At 42.4% G+C, this 23955-nt stretch overlaps 2 protein-coding genes and 1 non-coding gene across 8 annotated transcripts in view; 1 reads left to right on the top strand and 2 right to left on the bottom strand.

Annotated features, from left to right (window-relative positions):
- Positions 1-18861, bottom strand: part of APLP2 (amyloid beta precursor like protein 2) — a 72442-nt gene extending 53581 nt beyond the window's left edge. For 4 of the 6 annotated variants that reach the window (XM_060160771.1, XM_060160769.1, XM_060160773.1 and 1 more), the window contains exon 1: positions 18667-18861. In XM_060160771.1, coding sequence (XP_060016754.1) covers positions 18667-18771 — 105 coding nt within the window. In that variant the 5' untranslated portion in view covers positions 18772-18861. The remainder of the gene's footprint in view (positions 1-18666) is intronic. The other 2 variants (XM_060160772.1, XM_060160775.1) reach the window with 1 other exon arrangement.
- On the top strand, positions 1631-18501 carry LOC132525933 (mitochondrial carrier homolog 2-like). Its single transcript, XM_060159513.1, is given in 3 exon segments — positions 1631-2586; positions 17637-17796; positions 17982-18501. Coding segments are annotated over 3 exon segments (1614 nt in total). The 5' UTR covers positions 1631-1652.
- On the bottom strand, positions 7282-7388 carry LOC132526631 (U6 spliceosomal RNA). Its single transcript, XR_009542622.1, has one exon. It is a non-coding gene; the product is annotated as a U6 spliceosomal RNA (small nuclear RNA).
- Positions 18862-23955: the final 5094 nt, after the last annotated feature.

The raw sequence follows: 23955 nt of genomic DNA, 5'->3' as shown, positions 1-23955 counted from the left end.
TCTGTTGACTAATTCCGGATGCTTTTGGTCGAGTGCTACTTTCAGTGGGTCTAATTGGGAGCAGTACTGGTTGGAATGAATCGTTTGGTTTTCCGGAAGGAGCTCATAATAGAGGACTCCCTTCCAATCCCACCACATATAGATAACATCACCTTCTTTGGATGAAGACTGGACTTTGGTGTGCTTGGTGGTGGCTCATTTCACTTGCCCCACGATCTCTTCCGTTCTACGTTATTGTACAGTATCACTTTTCATCACCCATCACAGTTTGTTTTAAAAACCGAACATTTTCATTATGTTTAAGTACAGAATCGTATGCGGAAATACTGTCAAGAGGCTTTTTTCTCTCAACTTACGTGGAACCCAAACATCAACGCGATGCACATAACCAAGCTGGTGCAAATGATTTTCAATGCTCGATTTGGATATTTTGAGTATGTCGGCTATCTCCCGAGTGGTATAACACTGATTGTTCTCAATTAATGTCTCTAGTTGATCGCTATCAACTTCAACTGGTCTACCCGACCGTGGAGCATCGTCCAGCGAGAAATCTCCAGCACGAAACTTCACAAACCACTTTTGACACCTTCCATCAGTCAAAGCACCTTCTCCATACACCGCACAAATCTTTTTGTGCATTTCAGTTGTTTTTACTTTTCTTGAAATAATAAAGCATAATATGCTGAAAATGTTTTTTCTTCCATCTTCAATATTAAAATGGCTACACAAAAATTCACAAATTTTGATAATTTTTAAAAAATGCATACTCATGGGCTTCCCTGGTGGCGCAGTGGTTGAGAGCCCACCTGCCGACGCAAGGGACATGGGTTTGTGCCCCGGTCCGGGAGGATCCCACATGCCGCAGAGCGGCTAGGCCCGTGAGCCATGGCCGCTGAGCCTGTGCGTCTGGAGCCTGTGCTCCGCAACGGGAGAGGCCACAACAGTGAGGGGCCCGCGTAGCGCAAAAAAAAAAAAAAAAAAAAAAGGCATACTCATATGACAGCTGTCACAATACAATCTAACAAAACTGTTTCAAATGAAGTTAAAGACAACTAAGTGCTACTAGAGCCATCTTACAGAAAAAACCAAATGAACTTTTTGGCCAACCCAATATATGCTGCCCTCAGCTGTGTGCTATGTGTTCTGTGCAGTGCCCTGCATACAGTAATTTAATAAATGTCTGCCAATAATGATGACCATGAAGAACTTCAAATGAACCAGTTACCAGGGAAAGTCTTCAACTCTGGAACAAGTTATATCCAAAGGTTCTTTTAAATGTCAATCTGAGATATCCTACAGCTAAAAGGATAAAAAAGAGATATCTACTGCATACTGTTTGCATTAAAGAAAAATTAGAAATGTAAATTATAAACAAATAAATGACAGAATTAGAAGACTCTTATTTTTACATAAAACCCTGAAAAGATGGGCAAGTTCAAAGATATGCACGTTATTTGCGGGGGGGGGGGCGGTTCTGTCACTAGAAAGCTAATAATTTATACAAATCTCAACTACTTCCAGTGTTTTAGGAAAAAATTATCCTTAAAAACTTAATTCTAGGCACACTGCGGGCGGGCCAGTGAAGCCAGCGGCCCTGGCACGTGATCCGGGACCAGCTTCGTCACTTGGTGGTTCCATCTGTCTGTCTGTCCATGGGTGCCATCATGGCGGACGCAGCCAGTCAGGTGCTCCTGGGCTCTAGTCTCACCATCCTGTCCCAGCCACTCATGTACATGAAGGTGCTCATCCAGGTGGGATATGAGCCTCTTCCTCCAACAACAGAATGAAATATTTTTGGGGCAGCAATTTTATCAGCTTCCTCATCCTCTCATTATGCTCAGCACATTGCAAGCATCAGTGGGAAGCGTGGGTTGTTCACAGGCTTAACTCCAAGACTGTGTTCAGGGGTCCTTGGAACTGTGGTCCATGGTAAAGTTTTACAGCATTACCAGGAGTGTGACAAGGCTGAGGAGTCAGGATCTGGAAATGTACAGAAAGAAGTTTCTTCTTCCTTTGACTGAGTTATCAAGGAGACAACTCGAGAGGTGACGGCTCATTCTGCTGCTACTCTCATCATACATCCCTTCCACGTGATCACTCTGAGATCTGTGGTACAATTCATTGGCAGAGAATCCAAGTACTGTGGATTTTGTGACTTCCTAGCAACTATCTATTGGGAAGAAGCCATCCTAGGATTTTTTGCGGGTCTTTTTCCTCGCCTCCTAGGTGACAGCATTTCTTTGTGGCTTTGTAACTCACTGGCCTACCTCGTCAATACTTATGCACTGGAAGGTGGGGTTTCCACCATGAATGAAATGAAGAGTTATTCCCAAGCTGTCACAGGATTTTTTGCCAGTATGTTGACATATCCCTTTGTGCTTGTCACTAATCTTATGGCTGTCAACAACCGTGGGCTTGCTGGTGGATGCCCTCCCTACTCCCCAGTATATTCTTCTTGGATAGACTGCTGGTGCATGCTACAAAAAGAGGGAAATATGAGCGGAGGAAATAGCTTGCTTTCCCAGAAGGCCCCCTATGAGAAGACTTATTGTTGTGACTTAAGAATGTTAATTTGGGGCTTCCCTGGTGGCGCAGTGGTTGAGAATCCGCCTGCCAATGCAGGGGACACGGGTTCAATCCCTGGTCTGGGAAGATCCCACATGCCGTGGAGCAACTAAGGCGGTGCGCCACAACTACTGAACCTGTGTTCTAGAGCCTGTGAGCCACAACTACTGAGCCCGCGTGCCGCAACTACTGAAGCCCGCATGCCTAGAGCCCGTGCTCCACAACGAGAGAAGCCACCGCACTGAGAAGCCCGTGCACAGCAACGAAGAGCAGCCCCCGCTCACCGCAACTAGAGAAAGCCTGCCCTCAGCAAAGAAGACCCAACACTGCCAAAAAATAAATAGATAAAATAAATAATAAAATTTTAAAAAAAAAAGAATGTTAATTTGAAGATGTGGGGCAGGGACAGTGACATATCTACAGTCCCAGATGCATAAAATTATGGGAGAGAATGTTGATTTCTATACAGTGTGGTGCGTTTTTTAATAATCATTTAATCTTGGGAAAATGGGGGAAAAACCTTAATTCTATCATTTTATAAATATTCCTTAGTTCTTTCTACATAACTGAGCCCACTGTGTGTTCACCTAAGTTCAAAGACTCTAGATCTAGAAAGCACCAAATAAGCACCAACTCCATCAAACCATGTGCTACTCAACAATAAAATAAGGGCAAAATGCAATAAAATATTCAAATTATGGTTCCAATACTGCTGCAAACATCCAACCACTGGCTGGCAGGCAGCATTTTCATTCAATAACTCAAAATATTTGTGCATCAGCTTAAGTACTCCAAATTCAGAGTATGAAAGGCAACTAAAAGTGGTGGAAATTGCATATTTAAAAATGCAGGGCGTTCAAATGCCCCAAACCATGAAGGGTGATTCAATTAAAAGTGACGCTGTAAAATATTTTAACGGCTTGGAAAGTTATTCAATATGTCAAAAGGCAGGAAAACAGCTTATAAACATATAAGGGGGAATCCATTCTTTCAAAAAACAAAGATGTCCAGAACACAGACTGGGAAAATTTTTAAGTTACTTACCTGGATGGTAAATTACAGTTAATTTCTTTCTGTTTTGTTTTGTTTGTTTTTTAGCTTTACCTGTGTTTTCTAGATTTTTCACGATGACCATATATTTTTTCCTTAACACAGGATACACACTAAGAGTCACCATAATAATCATCTGTAAAAAATCAATTTAGAATCTGTCTTTTTTAATGAAAGGCTGTAAGAAGTAGCAAATAGGTTCCTGAGATGATACGCACTCAAGTCATAACGTACAATGACTGTAAATCTAAGTTCCATGACCTGATAGTGGTTTGGTAGTGGAGAAAGATGGAAAAATAACCTCAGAAGAGTTTTCTCTTTACTTTCTGATTACTAAGAATCACGTACTGCAAATTTTTGCCTAAATGTTGACTGTTTGGTAACTTCTCCATAAACCTTTGGTGGCCCCGTGCTGACCTGAGATATCCCTTCTCCAGGCCTCTGACCAGGCCATCTGTTCTACCGGTTAGCACAAACTTGAGAGCCAATTCATCACTTACTGATTGTGACCTAGGTCAAGTTACTGTATCTGTCCACGCCTTGGTTCCTATGTCTGTAAAACAGGGATAACCATAGTATGTGTCTCAGAAGGTAGTTCAAAGGTTTCAGTGAGTACATGTGAAACATTATACATACTAATTGCACCATAAATATAACTATCACTGTTATTATCACTCCAACCACCACCAGAATCTGCCACTCTATTCCTGCTTGTCTATTCTTCTTCCCCAACTACCTAAAATAAAATAACACAGGTTCTCTCTATAAACTCCCAGTAGGTATCTAATTTCAAGGGAATTAATTTCCAGTTATGGTCAACTAGGTAATTCAGACCAACCCTCCTGATGAGGACAGCTAGAAAAGCAACAAAAAATATTTTTCAAAAGCACTTAGTTAGAGACTTCCCTAGTGGTCCAGTGGTTAAGACTCTGCGCTCCCAATGCAGGGGGCCTGGGTTTGATCCCTGGTCAGGGAACTAGATCCCACGTGCCGCAAATAAAGATCCCACGTGTCACAATGAAGATCCCACACTCGGCAACAAAGATCCCACGTGCGGCAACTAAGACTCAGCGCAGCCACATAACTAAATACTCTTTAAAAAGCACTTAGTTAAAGGCAGTAGGGACCTAAAAAGACAGGGAAGATTTCCTAGGTCAGTAACCAGAGGAGGATGAAAGTCCAAGGAGATGAATATAGCTCACAGGGCTTTTTTCCTCTGGGGATGATGAAAGATCCTAAAGGGAGTAGCTGAGCAGTGCTTTTAACAGCCTGTAAGGACCAATGGGAAAGGGACTGGAGTCCAGGGGCAGGAGGGAGAGAAGAAAGGAAACATACTTGGAAATACACTAGTGGTTTGGAGTTGATACCCCAAGGCAGGCTGAACCTAGAAGGGTAATCCAGAATTGACAGGACTTCACAGAGACTGCAGCTCAACTTCCAATCCTCTCAATCGGTGAAATGAGAGATCCTGGATCTCTAGTTCATCAAACTCCAGGTAGAAGCAAATCAAACATTCTCTGGAGCATAACATTAGCCTAGGCCTTAAATTAATCTATAAGCATTTGTGTAAATAAAACATATGGCTCACAATCAAAAATAACTTGACAAACAAGGAAACAAAATAAAATGAATAAATAACCAGCAGAAACAGACAACAGGAAAAGATCCACAGGGACCCCAAACATAGGAATTACCAGACAGAGACTCCAAGTATACTTTTCATGTTCAAAGACACAAAAGACAAAAATTGAGAATTTCATCTCTGATCTAGGTACAATTAAAAAAAACTATTTTAAATTATAAAACTGAAAACCATAACAACTAAAATTAAGAACTCAATGGATGGGACTTCATGGTAGACTAGATATAGCTGGAGAAATCATTAGTAAGCCAAAAGATGAGTCAAAAGAAAAGCTATCAAATGAGGCATGGAAAAACACACAGGACAGAGTAACAGTGTCTACGATGTTTGTTTTTGGAGTCCTAGAGAAAAGAGAAATAGGCAGAAGCAATATTTAAATACTTAGATAATGGCTGATAACTGTCTAAAACTGATGAAAGACATCAAACCACAGATTCAAGGAGCTCTACAAGCCGAAGACAGTCAGCCTTCCATATCCTCAGATTGTGTATCCATGCACTGAAACTACTCAGGGGAAAAAAAATTCAGAAAATTCATAATAGCAAAACTCGAATTTGCCACGGGCCAACTATTTACATAGCATTTACATTATATTTACAACTATTTACATAGCATTTACATTATATTTATAACTATTTACATAGCATTTACATTGCATTAGGTATTTTAAGTAATCTAAAGATGATTGCAAGTATACAGGAGGATATTTGACGGTTACATGCAAATACTAGAACCATTTCACATAACAGACTGGAGCATCACAGATTTTGGTATTGGGGGTAGGGGTGTCCTGGAACCAATCCCCCAAGGATGGCAAGGGACTATACATTTTTTAAAAATCCAAACCTAGGTACACAGTAAAATTGCTGAAAATCAGATTCAAAGAGAAAATCTACTAAGTAGTCAGAGATAAGGGACACATTATCTTCAAAGGAACAACAATCTGACAGTTAATTCCAATAAGCTATTGATAATATTGAACACCAAGATATTGACCAGGAATAGAATTAAGAATAAGATCTTTAAAATGATGAAAGAAATTCTATTCCCGATGAACCTATCTTGAAGAAAGACACTAAAACAGGTATTTGGTGAAAGAATATATATCACCAGCCAACCTTAAGAAAATTCTAAAGTGTGTTTTGGAAGACAAAAAATTATCCCAAAATGAAGGTCAGAGATACAAAAGGCAGGAAGAATAACAAAGAGAATATGTAAATCTAAATCAGAGGCTTTCAAACTCACTGCATCTTTGAATCACCGGAGTTTTTTTTTTTTTTTTTTTACATCTTTATTGGAGTATAATTGCTTTACAATGGTGTGTTAGTTTCTGCTTTATAACAAAGTGAATCAGTTATACATATACATATGTTCCCATATCTCCTCCCTCTTGCGTCTCCCTCCCTCCCACCCTCCCTATCCCACCTATCCAGGTAGTCACAAAGCACCGAGCTGATCTCCCTGTGCTATGCGGCTGCTTCCCACTAGCTAGCTATTTTATGTTTGGTAGTGTATATATGTCCATGCCACTCTCTCACTTTGTCACATATCCTCCCCATATCCCCCTCCCCATATCCTCAAGTCCATTCTCTAGTAGGTCTGTGTCTTTATTCCCGTCTTACCCCTAGGTTCTTCATGACATTTTTTCCCTTATATTCCATATATATGTGTTAGCATACGGTATTTGTCTTTCTCCTTCTGACTTACTTCACTCTGTATGACAGACTCTAGGTCCATCCACCTCACTACAAATAACTCAATTTCGTTTCTTTTTATGGCTGAGTAATATTCCATTGTATATATGTGCCACATCTTCTTTATCCATTCATCTGTGATGGACACTTAGGTTGCTTCCATCTCCTGGCTATTGTAAATAGAGCTGCAATGAACATTTTGGTACATGACTCTTTTTGAATTATGGTTTTCTCAGGGTATATGCCCAGTAGTGGGATTGCTGGGTCATATGGTAGTTCTATTTTTAGTTTTTTAAGGAACCTCCATACTGTTCTCCATAGTAGCTGTACAAAAATATGGAACGCTTCATGAATTTGCGTGTCATCCTTGCGCAGGGGCCATGCTAATCTTCTCTGTATCGTTCCAATTTTAGTATATGTGCTGCCGAAGCGAGCACCGGAGGAGTTTTTAAGAAACACTAATGCTTGACACCCTCCCTCAAGAGACCCTGATGAAATCTGTCTGAACTGGAGTGCAGACAATCTGTGTTCTGTAAATGTTCCCCCAGATGATACCAGTGTGCCTCCAAAGTTTATAATCACTGATCTAAATTCATTTGACTGTATAAAACATGGCTTGTATGAGGTCTTCTGGGGTTTAAATGAAATTAACATACGTAACAACAATGGCAAAAATGCTGAGAGGGGTTAAGTAGAGTTAAAGTGTTCTAATAACCTTCTACTGAGCAGGAGGAGGGCAAAAATACCAATTAATATAAGACACTGATTAAGTGAAAGATATTGAAATGTCTAAAGTAACCACTAAAGGGAAAACAAAAGATTATACAAATATGTTCCAAAGTAATAGGAGAGAGAAGTAAAATAATAACCACCTCCAAAGGAGTTAAATAAGGGAATAAACATAGCAACCTAAATGTTCATTGATAAGTGAATGAATAAAAATAAATGGTGTACACACACACACACGAATATTATTTAGCTATGAAAAAGGATATCCTACCATTTGCAACAACAACATAATCCCCTTGAGGGGATTACGCTAAGTGAAATAAGTCAGACGGAGGAAGATAAATACTGTATAATCTCACTTATATGTGGACTCTAAAAACACTGAACTTGTAGATATAGAGAAAAGATCACTCATTGTCAGAGGTGGGAGGTGGGGGTTGAGGAGTGGAGGGCGGGCAAAATATGTGAAGATGGTCAAAAGGTACAAGCTTCCAGTTATAATATAAATAAGTCCTGGGGATGTAATGTACAGCATGGTGACTATAATTAATAACACTGTATTGTATATTTTAAAGTTGCTAAGAGAGTTAATCTTAAAAGTTCTCGGGCTTCCCTGGTGGCACAGTGGTTGAGAGTCCGCCTGCCGATACAGGGGACGAGGGTTTGTGCCCCGGTCCAGGAAGATCCCACATGCTGCAGAGCGGCTGGGCCTGTGAGCCATAGCCACTGAGCCTGCGCACCCAGAGCCTGTGCTCCACAACGGGAGAGGCCACAACAGTGAGAGGCCCGTGTACCGCAAAAAAAAAAAAGTTCTCATCACACACACATGAAAATATGTAACTATCTGTGGTGATGGATGTTAACTAGTCTTACTGTAGTGATCATTTCACAACACATACAAATATCAAATCATTATGTTGTGCACCTGAAACGAATATAATGTTGTGTGTCAATTACACTTCAATTTGAAAAAAAAAGAAACATAAGAACCAGCAGAGCAAACAAAAAACACTAAATAAGAAGGTAGATGAAAACCCAAATACTTTAGCAATCACATTAAATGTAAATGGACTAAATATTCCAGTAAAAGACAAACACTGTCTCCTAAGTAAACAAAAGAAAAATCAACCATAAACACATCTAAAACACAAAGATGGAAATAGTAGACAAAGTACTGATAAAGGCAAAAACCTTACTGGAGATAACAAGGGAAACTATAACTCTGAGAAGTCTAATTCTTGAGGAATAGATAGCAATTTTAAATCTGTATGCACCTAATGACAGCCTCAAAATAAGCAAAGCGAAACTTGTCAGAATAACAAGGAGAAAAACAACTTCCCCAAAATCACAGTGGGAGATTTTTAACATACCTTTCTCAATAAAAGAAAAAAAGAAGATTTAAAAAATCCTAAGAATAAAGATCTGAACAACATGAAAACAGCATGATCAGAATACATATAAAACACTGGAAGTAACAACTACAGAATAAACATTTTCTCTATGCACACAACAAAAATTCTATCATAAACTAGGTCATAAAGCAAGTCTCAATAAATTTCAAAAACCTGAAATCATAGGCTAATTCTCTGACCACAATGCAGTTAACTTAGAAATAAACAGCAAAAAGATAACCAGATAATCTCCACATCTTTGGAAATTAAGAAGTGTACTTCTAAATTACCTGGGTAAAAAAATTAAATCACAACGGAAAAATCTATTTTTTTACTAGAATGATAATGCAAATATTATATATCAAAACTTGCATGTCGTTTAATGGTACAAATTTGTAAACAGCAGATAAACTCTGGAGATGTAACATTCAGCACAGTGATTATAGTCAACATACTGTTTTATAAACTTCAAAGTTGCTAAAAGACTAGATCTTAATAGCTCTCACCACCAAAAAGAAATTATAATTATGTTTGATAGAGGTATTAGCAGCAATGGTACAATGGTAAACATACTGCAATATAAAAATGTATCAAATCAGAACACTGTACACCGTAAACTTACACAATGTTATATTCAATTATATCTCGTTTTTTTAAAATAAAAGGAAAGAAATAAAACTGTCACAATTCACAGAATATACTCAGAAATTTTCAAAATTACAGATAAATTATTAGAATTAGTACACAAGCTTAGCAAGACCGCTGAATACATGATCAATTTGAAAATATCAACTTCATTTCAACAACCACAACAAAATGACAACTTTAAGATGCCATTTACAATAGCATTTAAAAACATCAAATATCTATATAGATAAATCTAACATAAGATGTACAAGATCTCTATGAAAAAAGCTATAAACACTGAGAGTAATTAGAGAGGACCTAAATAAAGGTATATGCCATGTTTCTGGGTTGGAAGACTCAGTATTGGAAAAATGTCTATTTTTCCCAATTCAACTACAGACTCAATGCAATCGAATCTAAATTCCAACAAGTGTTTTTGGCTAAATGTGGCAAATGTAAATGGAAAGAAAAGGGTTAAAGAATAGTCAAGACATTACTGAAGACAACCAAGGCAGAAGGGCTTGCTCTAGTAGTTATAAAACCTTGTTATAGGGACTTCCCTGATGGCACAGTGGTCAAGAATTCACCTGCCAATTCCAGGACATGGGTTCAAGCCCTGGCCCGGGAAGATCCCACATACCACGGAGCAACTAACCCCATGCACCACAACTACTGAGCCTGCACTCTAGAGCCTGAGAGCCACAACTACTGAGCCCGCGCGCCATAACTACTGAAGCCCGCGCTCCTAGAGCCTGTGCTCCACAAGAGAAGCCACCGCAATGAGAAGCCTGCGCACTGCAACAAAGAGTAGCCCCAGCTCGCCACAACTAGAGAAAGCCCACACACAACAACAAAGACCCAACGCAGCCAAAAAATATAAATAAATAAATAAATAAAATTATTTAAAAAACAAAAAAACCTTATTATAAAGTACAGTCATTAAGACAGAGTGGACTTGGTACAGGGATAGAGAAGAGATCAATGGATTAGGAGAGCCCAGAAATAGACTCACCCATACAGAGATATTAATTAACAACAAAGGTGGCATGGGAGAACAGAAGGGAAAGGAGACCTTTACAATAAATGGTGCAAGTTGGATAGCCATACAGAAAAAAAAAGAATAATAAAAAGACCAATACTTCATATCTACACAACAATCAGTTCCAGGTAAACTGTAGCTCCAAATATGACAGGCAAAACAAAAGGCCCCTAGTAGGCAACAGGAGAATAACTATGTCCTCAGGGTGGGGAAAACTTCTCACGTGGGACACAAAAAGCACCTACCATAATTCAAAAAAATAAAACTGACAAATTAGACATTAAACTTAAGAACTTCCTCTAAAGACATCATTAGGAATAGTGTAAAAAGGCAAGCAGCAGAGGACAGTATTATCTCAATAGCCTCAAACCAGAAACATTCCAAATGTCCATCAACAGTAGAACAAATTGTGGTTTCTTCATACGTTGGAATACTATACAGCTGTGGAAACAAGCGAACCACAGCTATGCTCATCAATCCAAATGACCCTCAAAAACATGCTCAGTGAAAGAAGCCAGATACTCAATATATACTGAAAGACTCCATTTCTATAAAGCGAGAAAACAGGAAAAACTAAACTACAGTGTTTAGGGATGAACGCTTGGGTGGTAAAACGATAAAAAAGAAAATCAAGACATAATCACCATAGAAGTTGGGATAATAGTTGGGGGAGAGGGAGGGGGACGGGGAAGTGGGGGACGGGAATGTTCTATTTCTTGACCTTGGCAGTGGTCACACGGGTATGTTTTATGAAAATACATTGAGCTATAACTTTTCTTCCTTTGTGTGTTTAAATTTTTAAAAGCTCAAAAAATTCCAGGCTTGAGATGTGGGTGGAGAGGGCTGCAATGTTGCCTTGAGTGCTTGGCACCTTCATGAGCACAGGGCTACCCTTACTTTCAGTTCAAATATCTTAGCATTGTTACCTTCTAAAAGCACCCTAATATGCTCGAACAACTAGCACTCTGCACTGACAAATATTTATTACAACTCTAAGAGCCTGGGTAAGTTTCTTTGGAATCCAGAGAGATGAAAGGGGTCTCTCTCAACACGAAAACATGAGTGGGAATGCTGAATTCTCAACTCAAGGTAAGAGTTACTTCTGGAAAGGAAGGTTAATGGAATGGGGGAAAGTTCAAAGGAGGCCTAACAATGTTTTATTTCTCTACTGATGATGTTTTAGTTTTTTTTTTTTTTTTAAAAAAAAAACCAGGCTAAAGCAAATACAGAAAGTGCTAAAATTTAACAAAACTGGGTGGTGGATATGAGTATCTTTTATATATTTACTATACTATGTTGGTCATATTCATAATTAAAGGGTCCTATACTCTTCACACTCTTACTGGCTCATTTCTCCAGGTAAAAATTCTGCTTCAGCCTAGGTAAGTCATCTATTTAGCCTTCCAGAGCCAATGTATAAAAATCTGACAATGCTTACATTCTTCACCAACACTAAATCCCATGTTTTCTTCTTCTCTAGGCTAATTACCTCCCTTACAAATTTTCACATACTTCTCCATTCCTGCCTTTCTGTTCTGGACGGCGATATCTCTCAAAAGGACGTGCCGAGATCCTGATAATCACCTGAGAGGTTCCTTTGAGGTCTCAATTTCACCGGCAAACCTTTAACTCACAGATCATTTAGGTAAGAATAAATTCATTCTTTTTCTTTCCAGCCAGCTTAGCTATATAACCTCCCAAACAGATAATGACCTGGTAGCAGACGTTGGGTTGCTATCTACCCAACATCCACAGCCCGCTTTTCCAACAGAACCCAGTGTGCAGTCTAAGCCTATCACAGCACCACCATCCCCTCCCCACCCATGACTGGTGCGGCTGGAAGCACCTGATATAATTCTGTACAGTAAGACTTGAGGGGTCTTGTGCTGATGTGCTCTGAGAAAGCCCCACAATCCCCTGGACGTTATCAAATCAAAGCACGTGCTCTGACACTGCAACAGCCATTCTGCAGCCACAGGAGGCGTGAGGCTGAGGAAGGCAGAGTAGAAAGGTTGTGCTGAGCTGTTCAATTAACCCACACCGCAGGTGCCCCACTCCAAATGCTGACTGACTTTTTTCTGGACCACAGTCTTATTCCAGTCATATTGGTTACTGTGCCAGCCTCTGCCTAATAGTCTGTCAACCAGGCCAGTGATCATACATCTGGTGCCAGTAACCTCTTCTCTTCCAAATAATCCCATACACTGCTTTTGGTAAGATTCCCCACAAGTGGTCACCGTTTCTTTCCTTAAAGTTTGTTATCAGAATACAAAGATAGGGACTTCCCTCGTGGCGCAGTGGTTAAGAATCCGCCTACCAATGCAGGGGACATGGGTTCCAGCCCTGGTGCGGGAAGATCCCACATGCCGTGGAGCGCCACAACTACTGAGCCTGCGCTCTAGAGCCCGCAAGCCACAACTACTGAGCCCACGTGCCGCAACTACTGAAGCCCGCGTGCCTGGAGCCCATGCTCCGCAACAAGAGAAGCCTCCGCAATGAGATGCCCGCGCACCGCAAAGAAGAGTAGCCCCCGCTCGCCGCAACTAGAGGAAGCCCGCGCGCAGCAACAAAGACCCAACGCAGCCAAACAAAAAAGAGAGAACTTGCATGTTATATTAAAAAGCATTAGACGTTTTTTAAAACCTATGGAAAATGTAAAAAGGCCAAGTCCCCTGTAATTACATCCTTCAAAGATAACCACTGTTAGCAGTTTGCCATATATTGATTCATGATAATATTACAACATCTATGAAATTAGTTCTTTTAAAGAAAATATTCACATCAGGTTTTTTGATAGTGGAGAAAACAGGTAGACCGGAGTAGAAAGAAATCTGCAACCAAAACACCCTGATATAGAAGAAAGAGCGCACGACAGACTCAGAATACGACAGACCAATTTTCACCCTGGCCCTGCTGCACTGCCTTGAACCCTCCGCCTCACCCGACTCCCATTTTAGGTATGGATACGAATACCTACTTCACCAGACTTTTGGGGGCTTACATAAGATAATGTCCCCAAATGAGTTCTGTTGCCTTTTTGTTTACTGGAGTTTGTTTTTCTCTACCTGCACATAAAAATCCCCTGGGGAGCCTGTGACAATGAGAATCCCAGATATCCTCAATGAGAATCTCTGGGCATAGGGCCTGGAAATCACATCACGCAAGTGCACTGCAGAGGAAAAGGCCCCACGCACAGTTGCTTTTATTACTGCACTGTTCAGCATCTAACAGAGAACCTGGTAGCAGTGTTCAACAAACACTAGTGGGATGAATAACAAATGAAAAGTTGTATTTTAAAAAGATTATAGTTATGTTTCAAAAAGTTTCATTAAAAAAAGCCTTATGATGCTTATGTAAGAAAATTTCTCTCAGCAATAAAGTAGTTATTAGTTGTACTTGATACAAAGGACTGGAACTTGTTTCTATTTGAATGCGCCTACATGGTTCACTTTCCATCCTAGGACATAAATCAAGGTACACTATATGAAATTTAATTAAGAGTCAAGGTAATCTAGTTTATCTCACTAAAAAAACAACTCATGAAAATTGGATTATGGGTGATTTTGAATTCTCAAATGGCCTCCCTCCACAGACTTTACAGTTACTGTACAAAAATTTATCCCTACTTTTATCACACAGAAAACTATTTTCTTTCAGTAGTTCATTTTAGAACAATTCAAAATACTAATTGTTAGGTACCAGCTTCACTTTGATAAAAATGTATGTACCTGAGAGCTCTAGGAGGATACACACCACACCAAAAATGTTTACAGTGAGATTTCCCTGGACAACACAATCTCAGATTATTTTTCATTTCTTACTGTTCAAATGCATTTTAAATTTTTACAATGAATATGCACTCCCTATATAACTTTTCTTATTTAAAAAAAAATGCAAAAGCCCAAGAATTCAGTAAGAGAAATATAATTAAGGAATCCTGAAAGGTTTTTAAGTTTTGATTTTCCAGAGTTGAAACAATATCAGATAAGTTAAAAATACGATTTTTATATTTGGAAAAAAATTAACCCTTCACATATTATTGCCAAGAATTCTAAAGCTCTTAAACAAACAAACAAAAAACATGTTTTCAAATGCTATGAAGGACATTATTGGTTCAACTGGCAAAATGGAATACAGACAGCAGACTTGATCAAAGTATTGTATCAAAGTTAAATTTCTTTAAGCTGATAACTGTACTAAGCTTATGTAGGACAACTTCCTCGGTTCTTAGGAAATACTCACTGAAGTTTTCAGGGGTAGATGGACATGATGTATGCAACCTGCTCTCAAAACGGTTCAGCAAAAAACACGTAATAACAAAATGAATGAAAAAGCAAATGCTGAATAGGAGAAATGTTAAATTGATGAATCTGGGTAAAGGGTATAAGAGCTGTTTGTACAATTTTTATAATTTTTTGTAAGCTTGAAGTTATTTCTAAATAAAAATTCTAATTGAAAAAAGTAACAGAAAAATATTCAAAATTGTTCTTAAGATCATACTGGACCGGGCTTCCCTGGTGGCGCAGTGGTTGAGAGTCCGCCTGACGAGTCAGGGGACACGGGTTCGTGCCCCGGTCCGGGAAGATCCCACATGCCGCGGAGCGGCTGGGCCCGTGAGCCATGGCCGCTGAGCCTGTGCATCCGGAGCCTGTGCTCCGCAACGGGAGAGGCCACAACAGTGAGAGGCCCGTGTACCGTAAAAAAAAAAAAAAAAAAAAAAAGATCATACTGGACCAACTTTAAGCAAGACTTTATTGGGGGAAAAAACGTATTTAAAAATTGTGCTCATAAAAACACTCACGCAGCACCAACCTTAAGCAAGCAATTAAATTAGTATTGTCCAGTAGATATGAGTTACATATGTTGTATTTTCTAGAAGACACATTAAAATTAGAAGAAACAGGTGAAACTAATTTTAATATATTTTACTTAGCCGATGTGTAAAATATTATCATTTCAATACAATCAATATGAAAATTATAAATGAGTTATTTTACAAGTTTTTTCATACTAAGTCTTCAAAATTTGGTGTGCATTTTACACCCACAGTACACCTCAATTCAGATGCTAAATTTTCACAAGAAATACTGGATCTGCATTTAGATTTCATAAAATGTATCAAAGTTTAAAAAGCAGACTCATACCAAGTTGTTTCAAACACAGATAAATGTTTTCCAATCACCGAATAGAGTATTTGTTTTTAAATATAAATTAGCTAAAATTAAATAAAATGGAAAGTTCATTCCTCAATCACAATAGCCACACTGCAAGTGGCTACACTGTGGGACAGCCCAGCTTTAGAGGATGAAACAAAAGCCTGCGAGAGGAGGGCCTGATTCGCCAAAACTCTGCTCATCACATTTATCAAACGATTTTTACATGGTTATGAGGTTAACAGGCTGATGTTCCTATCAGAGGCATTGGTATCTGTCCAGGTCATAAAGTGACATCCCCTCCACCACCCATCAGAAATATCAGCACAAAGCTTCTTGGTCCTCTGCCTCAGACATCATACATTGAGTTTCCTGAAAATTGACTATCAAAGGGCCCATTTTAAAATGTGGTGGAATGAACTGGCTCTCAGAAGCCTCAAGGTCCACTGTACAGAGTGCAGAATTTCAGCACAAATACCATCTGAGAATCCCACATGGGAGCAGGCCCACGACCGAACTTGTCTCAGATTTAACAGAGGAAGTGACCCTGAGTACAGAGACTTTTTTTTCTTTTAAACAGGTGTAAGAGATTAATTCAGTCAACACCAAGCAACACTCAAGACTGGCCAATCAATAATTCTGTGCCAAGCAATTTGATCAGGGATTTGGCTAGAATCCTCTTGGCTCATCTCAATAAGGACCATCCCAAAGCGAATCCTGATTTAGGCCATTCTCATCTACATCAAGGCTTAGGCAGTCCTTTGCCTGAAAGCAAATAAACTAAATCAAATTATATACATATGAAGGAAATGCTGCCTCTTGGACAAAAGGAAAAACCATTTGAAAGGTAATTTAGCAAGTATGGGCAAAAACACAGTTCCAAAGAAGAGAAGTTTCATAACACAGCATTCAAAAACCATTTTAGGGAAATGTCTAATGCCTACTTTCTGTCTAGCCAGACTTTCCGATTGAACAATGATGTGGGTAATAATCAAATTTAATCCACAACAGCTAATTCTGATATTGTTCATTTCTCTTTCTCTGCAGGCATCAAGTATTAATATTCCATTTAAACCTGAAAGGAAGATGTACTTTAAAATTGATGGACCCTTCTTTGTGAATTCACTAGTGCCTGAAGTTACTCATACCTCTGGGAAGTGAGGTAAAAGTGTGAACAATGGTTTTTGACATCCTGACCTAAGAGTTAAATTCTATGTTCCATACAAAATCTTCTTCCTTCCCCTCCCATCCCAATGATCTAGCTTGCTTCCCTGCGACACCATATTGGGGACCACAGATATAAATCCAACTAACCACTGTGTGGTAACGAAAATAATCCTAATCTAAAAGCATGCGTATTATAAACATTAACTATTTCTACTTAAAACTTCTCCCCCCCCGGCCCCCCAAGAATCAAAGCTTTAAGCAGGATGAATACAAACGTTTTAAGCCGTTCCATCGGAGGTTCGTTCTTGATCAGATTTATTCTAATCGTGGAAATATTTACACGTTCTGCAGAAGAACACGTTCTAACTGTAGGTTTTTATTAGAAACTTCTCAGTCAATGCCTAGGTAATCAAATCCAGTCTCACTTCTCTCTGAAATTAGCCAACCACGCAGAAATCCATTGTAATTTTTAAAATAGCGAAGAGGGGAAATAAACTACACACCCGAAACATTCCAGTCCGACAGTTCAAGCACTATTTCGAGAAGGCAAGTAAAATTAAAGTCCCACGTCTCCCTCAGGAACAGAAAGGTTTCTGGGAAGCGGCCACGTCCAGGCCACCCTGCAGGACCCACGGACCTCAGCAACCCCGCCTGTCCCCGCGGCCCGACCCCAGCGAATCACCCAGGAGCCCAGGCGCTGGAACATCCTCCCGGCACAGAGATGGCACGGGGTTATCAGGTGCAGAAAAACTACTTACACCAAAAAAGTACGATTAGACAAGAGTTTTTACAACGTTTTCACGGGTACCGCGTCCCTGCTCGCTGAAACCCACCACAAAAGGGAACAACACCAGCAGCAGAGAAGGGTTTCCCCTTGTTTATTGGACTCAGGCAAACAGCTATATTTAACAATTCCTCCCGAAGGCCCGATGCCAGCGCGCAGGATCTGGAGCGGGAGGCACACAGGCAGGAGAGGGCACACCCGCTGCGGGGTGCGGAGCTTCTCCGGTGCAGCCCAAGAGGCGCTCGCCCCGCACCGCGGCACTCCCCCGGCGCCGAGCCGGGACGCCCGCATCCCCGCGGCTCGGCCCACCTCGCCAACAAAGGCCGCATCCGCCGCTCCCCGGTGGGAAGCTCCGGCCCCCCGCGTGGAGCGCGCTGCCCGCCCCAGCCCGGGGCCAGGGTCTGCACAGCCGCCCCCGGAGCGAGCCCAGCCGCACCGGGTCTCGGGCTGCGGGCCGCCCCGGGGCGCACGGCAGAGGCTCGCGTGGTCCCGGGGGAGGGCGGGGTGGGCGTCTGGGCCGCGCGGGGTCCCCAGAGAATGTGGCGCCGCCGCGGGCGGGATGGGGGCTGGGGCGGCCGAGGCTGCCCGCCGCCCCCCGCAACCCCGATGCCTTTCATTTGGCCTCTGCGGCGTCGGAGGCAGCCCGACCTCCAGCGCTAAGCGCTGCGCCAAGCAGGGGCGGGCGGGGGAGGCGCCCCAGACCCGCTGCAGAGCCGGACCACCCCCACCGCCCCCACGCGACGCGCTCCCCACCCGGCCCGAACCCCACGGCCCGCCCGCCAGCAGGCGCAGGAAAAAGGGCTCGGGCGCTCGCCCGGTGCCCACCTCAATGTAGCCGGCCAGAGCCGCGGCGGGTGCCGTGAGCCCGAGCAGCAGCAGGACCAGGAGTTTGCCCGTGGCCGCGGCGGCCGCGGTCCCGGTGGCCGCCATCCCTCGCCGGGTCGCTCTAGCGCTCGGCGCTCAAGCTCACACACTCGGACTCGGGAGCGCTCCCCACCGCGACCCAGAAGCATCTGAAGCCCGTTCGCCGCCGCCCCGGGGGATTTACACCGACCGGAACTGACTTCACGAAACCACGCCCTCCATATCCAGCGCCCAATGCCGGCCCGCAGAACCGCCGCAAGACACCGCCCCTTGTTCAGCCCAGATCCAACCAGGGGACGGAAGGGCCCGCACCTCCCGCCGCCGCAGCCGTGCTCCCCCGCCAGGCCCCGCCCCCAGCCGCTGACGCCCCGCCCCCGCCGGGACCCCGAGGCCCAGAGACGCGGGGGTGTACGCGGGGGTGTGCGCAGGGTGGGTGGGGGCCCGCAGCTCGGCCCGGGCGGGGGCGCGCTTCGGCCTCTGGAACCGTGCACGGTTGTCTGCCCGCAATGCGACCGTCTGTTCGCCTGCAGCGGCCTGATACGGACACGCCCCACTCCCCGCCCCTGCGGGGTATTTTCCAGATTCCTCTGGGTACCGCCCTCTTTGGGATTCTGAAAATGATTTTATTAAAAACAGGATAAAAAAAAAAACAGGATGAATTGTTCCGAGTCCAGCCAGGTTTGCAGAAGGCCCTCCCCCCGGGCAGAGGAAGGACTGCCATGAGGCAGCTTTCCTCTGCTTCGACCCCGCGCAGGGCGCGCCCCTTCCCAGCGCGCTGCCAGCCCGGAGCCTGCTTCGCCCTTTCCTCGCCGCTCCGCCCGGCCGTGTTTCCACGCTTTTGACCTCTGTTTCTTAGGCCTCATCCGTCCTGTTCCTTACCAGTGGCCACTAGAGCCCGGGATAGCTTCCTCCCACTGGAGACCAGTAGTGCAAGGAAAACATTGATCTCAAAGCCCAGGTCCCCTTCCTCGTGTATTTTAGGAAAAGATCTTTTTTCTCCAGTTTAAGATGACTAGCAAGAGACCTGCTTCTCTCTGCCTTCTTGCTCTGCTGCGTTTCCACTTTCAGTCGGGAAACATTCTGCTGCCCTGGTTCACAGCTGGCACGGCCTCGCCGCGGCTGGGGCGCCTCCGGCTTTGTTTCCTTTCAATAGACTTGAGATTTATGGACCACCCTCTCCATAGTCCTTGCTAGTTTCCAGATGAATAAAGAGCAGGGTCTCTACCCCAGGAAACAGACAGTAAAAACGGAGACACAGCGTCCACGGAGTACACACGGAGTGCGGCAACGAGGAGAACGCTGGATTTTCCAGCGCCACTGCGTGATGTGCCCATTCCTGTGGTTGAACAGGCTCTACCCCATTCCCCAGAGGCAGCCCTCACCTTTCCACTGCAGAGCTCTCCCCATGCCTGCACTGTCCTCGCTCCAATATTTACCTGCTGAAAACCTTTTCATCTTCCTCTGCTCGGTTGGAGGTAAAATCATCTGCTTCTGAATACCCGGAGCGCTATTCCCCACTCCGGCACTTGCTGCCCTAGTTATTTCCAAAGCTTTCCTGCCACTGACAAGGCATGGGTATGTAATACTGAAGGGCCCCTCACCCCGGACACCCCAACACATGTTTGTGCAGCGTCACTGAAACCAATTCTGCTGGGTTCTGGTCCTAGTTCAGCGGTTGCTGTGGACTGAAGTGTATCCTCTCCAACATTCACATCTGTTGAAGCCCTGACCCCCAATATGATGGTATTTGGAGATGGGGCCTTTGGGAGGTAATTAGGATTAGATGAGGTCATGAGGGTGGGGGCCCTCAAGAGGGGATTAGTGCCCTTATAAGAAGAGACCAGAGAGCTTGTTTCCACCATCCACCCACCCCCATCCACACGAGGACACAGAGAGAAGGCCAGGAAGAGAGCCCTCATCATTGGGAAACCAAGCTGGCCAGCACCATGCTCCTGGACTTCTCAGCCTCCAGAATTGTCAGAAAGAAAGTCCTGTTGTTTAAACCACCCAGTCTGTGGTATTTCGTTATGGCAGCTGGAGCTGACTGGCGTAGCTGTATAACTATGGGCAAGCCCTTCATCAAGTGGACTATCTTTCCTCCCCTGACAAATGTAAATATTAAAAACCTGTCTTACTTTACCAATTTGTGTGATTCAATGAAAAATGAATGTCCAATAGAGAAAAGCATGAAGTGCAATTTTCTGTGAAAATATGCACGAAACAGTACCAAGTGACTGTGAAAGTCCTAATTCTGTTGTGGAGCCTTGGATGTGTCCTACAGACCCTCTGGGACCTGTTTCCTTGCCCACAAAATCAGGGACTCAACTCAGGGATGTCTAAATTTCTATGAATCTAAATGCTAAGAGAAAAGCAAGTGAAATTCCCTAGGTTCAGAGCAGTGCCCCAATATTCATGCTTTTGGGACTGTGTATGCAAGGCTGAACTCTAATATCATGGAATAGGGCAAGGAAATGTAGAAAAATGACCTGGGGGTTTTCTATCTAAAATTATTTATGTCCAGGGGACTTCCCTGGTGGCTCAGTGGTTAAGACTCCATGCTTTCAATGCAGGGATCATGGGTTTGATCCTGGTCAGGAAACTAAGATCCCACATGAAATAAATAAATAAATTAAACTAAATTAAAACCTTAATATGTTTCAATTAATTAATTAAAATAGGTCCTGAAAGACGTTTATTTGCATTTTCAGGTCACTGAAGGATCATTAATAAAAGTTTGTTGCCCTATTCATCAATGTTCTTGACTTTAAAGTGTTACTTTCTTTTTATTAAGTGACACTCACAGGAGCATACTTAGTCTTGCAGTTCTCAGACAATGATTTTTCATCCTAAACATGTTCACGTCAGTGACCAAGTCATTTGAAGAGTACTATGTTTTCACTTCATTACCCTTTGTTCACAAAAGGAAAAGGCCTAAAATAACCTCCTGTTTCTCCTCTCTTCTTAAGAATCAGACTTTCTCGTAAAAGAGTTATCTTTCACGTACACTTAAGATGTGTGCATTTCATTGTTGGGGAAAAAAAGTAGTTTATGTCCCTAAATGTATCCTTATATGAGCAGCACCCACTCATCCATTTGACACTTATTCAGGTGAGTTAAATCCAGGTACAGCAGCTGCTCCCAAATCAGGATGCTTTTCAAAATCAACTAAGAAGTTTTATAAAAAGGCAAATTCTTAAGCTCCTACCTTGGAAATTTTGAATCACTGAGACTAAGGTGACATAAGGAATTCAATATACATTTTTTTTAAAGCTGTCCAGGGAATTCTAATCCACTAATACTTCTGAGAGCTTGATTCTTGAAAATCATGGGTCAGTAAAACAAAATTTTTAAAATTGGAGTAGCATTTAAAGTTACCAGTGTTTCCAGACATAGACAACAGACTTATGGTTGCCAAGGGGGAGGGAGGGTGGGGGAAGGATGGATTAAGAATTTGGGATTAGCAGATGCAAACTATTATATGTAGAATGGATAAACAACAAGGTCCTACTGTACAGCACAGGGAACTATATTCAGTAGCCTATGACATATGTATAACTGAATCACTTTGCTGTACAGCAGAAACTAACACAACATTGTAAATCAACTATACGTCAATTAAAAAATAAAAAAATTACCAGTGTTTTAGTTTTCTAAATAAAACATTGACACAACTGTGTGTTGTCACCACTGTTTCATTAAAGAAAGAACATTTACCAACAGCAAAAAGTAAGAATGGTCATCATTTTACAATTTAAAAGACAGATACAATGTAAATTTTTGACAACTCACTACACTGCATTTTTCTCATCACAAATCAGAATGGTGAATACTTTATAATGGAATGGTCCTGTTCTAATGCAGATGATGGAACAATGTAGTATGGGACATGAATATGAACTGGTTATAAGCTTGGCCTTGGCTTATAACTGGTAGTCTTTAAATATACCATACCCAGAATGTATCCTCTCACCGCCAAACCCACCACATCATCCATGATTGACTCAGCACTTAAGACTTGGTTCCAGTATCACCTGCTCATGGAAGTTTTCTGCTCTCCCTCTTCTCCAAGGCTGAGCTGATACACCTCCTTTGTGTTCCCCCAGAACATTCTGTACATAACTCTGACACACTGTTTGTAAACTAAACGTTAGTGATTTATTTTCTTTCTTTTTTTTTTTTTTTTTCCCGGAACGCAGGCCTCTCACTGTTGTGGCCTCTCCCGTGTGCAGAGCACAGGCTCCGGACGCGCAGGCTCAGCGGCCATGGCTCACGGGCCCAGCTGCTCCGCGGGACGTGGGATCTTCCCGGACCGGGGCACGAACCCGTGTCCCCTGCATCGGCAGGCGGACTGTCAACCACTGCGCCACCAGGGAAGCCCAGTGATCTATTTTCTTTATTGTCTCCTTAATTACATCATGAGTCCCTTGAGGGGAGGAGTCGTGTTTGGTTCACTTCTGTACCTTTACAGAGTGGTTGCACTTAATAGACATTCAAAAAAATATTTGCTGAAGGAACACATAACTAAATGAGCTTTACACTCTGGCAGAGAGGATAAAACTTGTGCATGCATAAGTATACTACTAAGCGGAAAGTCATAAATGGCCCAAGAGAACTATCTGTGCTTTTTAAGGAATAAATTGGGGGAAGAAGTTGGTTACATCTGGCTGAGGACAGCAGGCAAGGATCATAGAAGAGATTATATCTGAGAGTTCCTGTGAATATACAAAGGATGTCCAGGAGAGGACAAAAAGCATGGAAGGAACAATGCAAGCAAAGGCATGACGTTGGAAAAACACAAGGCATGTAAGAGAACATGTGAGTATTTCATTTCTTTGGAGGACAGGGTTTGTAATAAGTAGCAAAGGTAAGATGGTTGGTCAGTTTACCTAAAAGATACTGGGGAGCCATAGAAATCTTTGGAAAAAAGATATAATTAGAGTTGGCTTTAGGCAAATTGAGTGTGACAGCCATACGAGGTATGAACCAGAGTCTAGAGGCAAGGAGGCCAAGTAGGAGCCAATTGTGATATGAGGGGAAGAGTGATTGTGGGCAGAACGAAGAGAGATGCAGTGGGACTGGAAAGGAGGAGGAATAAAAGGAACTTCATGTGTCCAAACACGGTGCCTGGGAGAATAGGGTAAGGACAATGCCATTGGCAGAAATAGGGCAAAGATAATGGGGACAGGGGAGTGGAGTTGATGAAATGCCAACAACCTCTCCAGCATGAGATACACAGTCATTACTTGGGAA

This window comes from Lagenorhynchus albirostris, chromosome 9 (assembly GCF_949774975.1).
Source record: "Lagenorhynchus albirostris chromosome 9, mLagAlb1.1, whole genome shotgun sequence".
NCBI classification, from domain to species: domain Eukaryota; kingdom Metazoa; phylum Chordata; class Mammalia; order Artiodactyla; family Delphinidae; genus Lagenorhynchus; species Lagenorhynchus albirostris.
This window is presented reverse-complemented; position numbering and strand designations above follow the sequence as displayed.